General features: G+C 40.1%; 1 protein-coding gene across 1 annotated transcript in view; it reads left to right on the top strand.

Moving 5' to 3' along the window:
* The window catches only part of LOC103365195 (gastrin-releasing peptide receptor-like), a 17,870-nt gene that overhangs the window by 9,882 nt on the left and 2,861 nt on the right, over window positions 1–5,127 (top strand). Inside the window, exons 2-3 of the mRNA XM_008292565.1 lie at window positions 2,938–3,289; window positions 3,816–3,929. Of these exons, the coding sequence (XP_008290787.1) occupies window positions 2,938–3,289; window positions 3,816–3,929 (466 nt within the window). The remainder of the gene's footprint in view (window positions 1–2,937; window positions 3,290–3,815; window positions 3,930–5,127) is intronic.

Here is a 5,127-nt window from a genome sequence, read left to right as displayed (position 1 = left end):
ATTTTCTTACCTTCCTCCGTTTTCTTGTTCTCCTCCAGCAGATTGGTGCATCCTCTTGCAACACCATCATGCTGGTCTCCAATTCCTTATTTTGCTCCTGTTGGTCTTGATTGGTGGCCTCCAGTTTGTCATTCTGTTCCTTGAGGTCTTTGTTCTTTGCCTCCTTTTCACTGATCTGCTCCTGGAGGTCTTTGTTCTTTATCTCCATTTCAGTGACTTGCTCTTGGAGGTCTCTGTTCTTTGCCTCCATTTCAGTGATCTGCTCCTGGGAGTCCATGTACTTTGTCTCCATTTGATTGCCTCCAATTCCATCTCCCTAGCCAGCAGAAGCACCTCCACACTCTTGAACCTTTGGTTGCCGCTGCTGACTTAATTTGACAATTGCACATTTTCATTTAAGATCATTTTCATAAGAGTCATTTTTATGGAAGGGTTCAACGGGAAAGCATGTGACCAAGAGAGTAAATACACTCAACAAAGGCCAATGTACATGGAGTGTGCCATCTATTAGGGAAACGCAGGCATTGCAGGGAAAATGGAAACAATTTAATAATATAATTTAGACAAGTTCGGCGGGCCGGATTAAAAAGCCCAACAGGCTGTATATGGCCTGCGGGCCGTAGTTTGCCCATGCCTGACCTAGACCTACAAAATCTGGTGGGCATGTGTAGCAGGTCGGGATGCACAAAAAAGTCAATCAGCGCCAAGCCCGAAATCCAACAGGAAGTCCACCATTTTTAAAAAGGCCGTCGCCATAAAAAGGGACGTGCTTTGTAACTGGCCTGTACGTGCTCCCATCTGCCTGAAACTTTACACATGTGCTCCAAGACTTAGCCAGAGCATGTTGACATCACGTCCCGACACGCACGCCGCCACGGCTCACCATCAAACAGGAAATGGACTGTAAGTAGGCCACACGGATTTGCCCAAAACTCAACATGCTGAATCAGAGTTCCGCCCGACAATCATGCGGCGAGGACCTGTCCAGGAAGAGGGGATGCAGGGCAGGAGTGAAACATCGGGAGAAGAGGAGACGCTACAAGCCGTCCGTCTGTCATCATAGAAACATGAGGTCTCTCCCTAATGGGCCGGAAGAGCTAACAGCTGTGTGCAGACACCAGGATGCATATTACTTAATTGTTAGTTTCTTGTACTTTATATATTTGGATGCTATTGTGGCGTGTAAATTCCCCAGGCCTGGGATAAATAAAGTCTATTCTATTCTATTCTAACAAAATTCCTTGAAATTGATTCCAGGAATAACTTTTGCCTGTTTAAAGTCACGGTCAGCCGATCACCATCACAGGCCGAGCATCAGTCATGCGTGGCAGATTATCACACCCCGGTCAGCCACGGAAGGCAATGTGTTTGTTTGTTGGTCAATTACCTGCTCACCTGAGATGTGCTTCACTGAGTTATTCAAACACTGTCTGACATTAATTAGGGCACATTAAAGAGAATCACAGTGTTGCAGAGCACATCATCACTCATAACTAAACTGCTCAGCTAGTTAGTCATGATAGATTAATCCTCTATATACCCTCTGAGTAAAGGAAATAACTTTTATTGATGGTACTGACAGAGGCCAAATATGCCATGAAAGACCCACAGGTGCGATTTCGTTCATTAGAGGAAAGATACAGTCATAATATAGTCATAATTCCATCCTGGACCGAGGGCATGAAAATAAACTAGCAGCACTGTATATGTAAAGTTTAGATGAATAAAATGTACAAAAAAACATTTACAGTTTTCAGTTAATNCCCTAGTGAGGATTAAGCGGTGTATAGATAATGCATGCCAATAAATGCTGAGGCATTAATAAAATCCAATTTTTTGAGTCATGACAACTTCTAATGAAATTATGTTCGACCAACAAACTACACTGAGTAGTTTTAATTGCAGTTTACCTCGTGATTGGCAGCAGACTGAACCTAAGGTGGAGAAACATTAATCAAGTTCATTCATGAATTTACTACAATTTAAAATGTGTTTTAAATCAATTAACCCATGACTGTTAGGTGCAATATTCAATTATCATTTGTGATATTACTTATTACCTCAGCATGATTGCAAGCATTACTTTTTACTGTTCTATTCTAGCCTTATTTGAGCTCATCATAATTCAGTATTTTACTTATATCTTGTTGTTTTTCTACAGTTAGGAACTGCATTTCTTATGTCATTTTGTTTTTCCTGAGCGATAGCTGCCACGAGAACTTCCTTTGGGATAAATCAAGTTATTTTTTCAAACTCTTATTTTGTTTTACTTTGTCAACGCAACTCATCAGAAACAATGTTTGCATCTTAACTTTTTTTTTTTTTTTTTTTTAAACACTGGTATATGTTCATCTATAACGCTCTGCTGGGCAAACTCCCAGAATACCTCACCACCCTTCTCACTATCAGCTCTAGTAGTTACCATCTGCGTGCCTCAGAGTGGTTGCTTTTAAATGTCTCCTACCATGCATCATGGTCATGGAATAACCTTCAAAAAAACTCTTTAACTAGAAACATTCACATCCAATAATGAGTGTAAGAGCGTCATAAAGAATAGAGTAAAAGAGGAATGTAACTATTTTTCTTGAAATGCCACTGTCCTTGAATAGCTGTTGGTCTGTTTATATTAGTTTTTGACTTTGTATGGCTGCTACCTTGGCCAGGTGTCCCTTGTAAAAGAGATTTCTAATCTCAATGGGACTTCCTGATTAAATAAAGGTAAATAAATGATAAAAATAATAATAAAAAATCTATATACGAGAATTTTACCAAGCATTTATTTAAATGGTGGTAACCTGAATTACTTTATAGTGCACTATAATCCTCAACTCTACAATTTACTTCAACTCTACAGACTTTTACAGCCTTTTTCCAACAGCTTGTTTTACTTTTAGTGTCAGGTTTTACTCTAAAAGTCAGTGAGCCTGTATCTTTTAGGTACAGGGCCATCGTAAAACCCCTGGACATCCAAACATCGACCACCACTGCCAGCATTGTCCTGCGGGCAGCGCTCATCTGGGTCTTCTCCCTCATCCTGGCCATCCCTGAAGCCGTGTTCTCTGACCTGCACACCTTTAACATCACCTCCACCAACGAGAGCTTCATCACCTGCGCTCCTTACCCCCATGCTGGAGAACTGCACCCTCAGATCCACTCCATGGCCTCCTTCCTCATCTTCTACGTCATCCCCCTGCTGATCATATCTGTGTACTACACCTTCATTGCTCGGAGCCTGATGAGCAGTGCCTCCAACCTGCCGGTGGAAGGAAACCTGCACGCAAGAAGACAGGCGAGTGTTAAAGCTGTGTTTAGCAGAGTTGTAAAACAATTTGTGATATGCTAAGTTCATGTCAAGATCCTACCCTTGAAAAAAAGTTGTTGTATTTTGATTGCTTGTTAAACTGTTACAGTATATTTAGTTTTATTTACACTAAACTTTAAATATTCGCTGCTTTAAAGCCTTTATTATGTTAGTAGGAGTTAATTTCTACTGATAAAATACGGTCATTTGCAAATAAAAAAGTCAAATTTAATATTTGTAAAATGCTAGAATTAACTAATCGAATGTCCATAAAGTTTGCTGTCTTTTAAAAATTTGCATATCCTTTAACTAAAATGATCAATTTCCCATAAATAATGGCATGGACTTATTGACTTCAAAGGAGGCAACAGCTGAGTCTGCTAGTTACATTATTTTGGTTAATGCTGCACAAAAAATTAATGAATAATTAGTTTTTTTTATTTGCCGATAAACATCTTTCATTCACCAATATTCCTTTTTTTCTTTTCTTTCTTTTTTTAACTGTAACAAGCAGGTGGAATCCAGAAAGCGCTTGGCCAAGACAGTACTGGTCTTCGTTGGTCTCTTTGCAGTGTGCTGGCTCCCGAGTCACATCATCTACTTATATCGCTCCTATCACTACTCCCAGGTAGACAAAAAGCACTTTAATGTTTCTAATAGAGTGTGCCTGTTCATTTGATTCAATCTCTATGCAACACATCTGTAATTTTTTATATTGCAAGAATATTCTACTGCAAATATCAGTATAATTACAGATCATCTATATGGCTTCATTTAGTGCATTTAATTAGGGTCCAAGCACTAACAGTGCAAGGACCCTTTTGTAATCGCTGTGTTTTTCTTATTTTTCTCCAGCAAATTGAAAATAAGAGGGCCTAAACATGCACAACAACTTGCCAAAATTGGCACACACATCAGTACTGGCGAAAAAATTTATGTTTTGAAGGAACTGGGTGTGTCAATGGCAAAATGGCTCCACAGCGCCCCTAGAACATTTCAATGGAGTTCCGTCAGAAGGGCGTTTGACCTAGAGCTACAAAATTCAGTAGGCATGAGTAGCAACTCATTTTGCGGATTTTTGCAGATTTTCTCGCATTCAATGGATTCCCGTTGGAAGACCGTATCACCTAGAGCTATGGAATTTGGTAGGTATGTGTAGCAGATTGGGATGGACAAAAAAGTCAACCAGCCCCAAGCCCCAAACCCAACAGGAAGTCCACCATTCTGAAAAAACACGGTGAGAATTTTGGCAATTTCTGTCCATTTTCGGGCATTTTCGCAATATCTCCTCCTAGAGAGAATGTCGTACACACGTGAAATTTGACCAGCGCAAACTACAGGACGTGGTGATTAAAAGGTAGCAAAATGGTCTGCAAAAGTCTGACAGTGTGGAAATGCCGGCCCCTGGAATTTGGCCAAAACGGCATAAAATGAGCCGTATAACTGGCCTGTACGTGCTCCAATCAGCCTAAAACTTAACACATGTGCTCCGAGTTCCGGCCAGACCCCGACGTGCATGACAGCCTGGACCATCGCTGCTTGCAGCTTTAATTTATTTTTTTTTTTTTACATTTTTATACACTGTATATGTTGTACACAGTATATTTTGACATTGTATATCTATATATACACACATATACGATTTGGCAAACTGTATATTTTTCACATGTCCTTTTAGTCAACCCAGTCTCATGGCAATTCATGAAACAGTTGCGAAATGTCATCTATTGATTCATGTCCTGGGACATGATTTGCCCAACTTTTTTTTGTTCCCCAGCACGAATTTCAAACCAATACATTTCAACTGGTATTATCTTTCGTGTCTG

Source organism: Stegastes partitus, unplaced genomic scaffold (genome assembly GCF_000690725.1).
Source record: "Stegastes partitus isolate 25-593 unplaced genomic scaffold, Stegastes_partitus-1.0.2 Scaffold817, whole genome shotgun sequence".
Taxonomy (NCBI): Eukaryota; Metazoa; Chordata; class Actinopteri; family Pomacentridae; genus Stegastes; species Stegastes partitus.
Note: the sequence above shows the minus strand (reverse complement) of the source record. Positions and strands in the feature narration are given on the sequence as shown.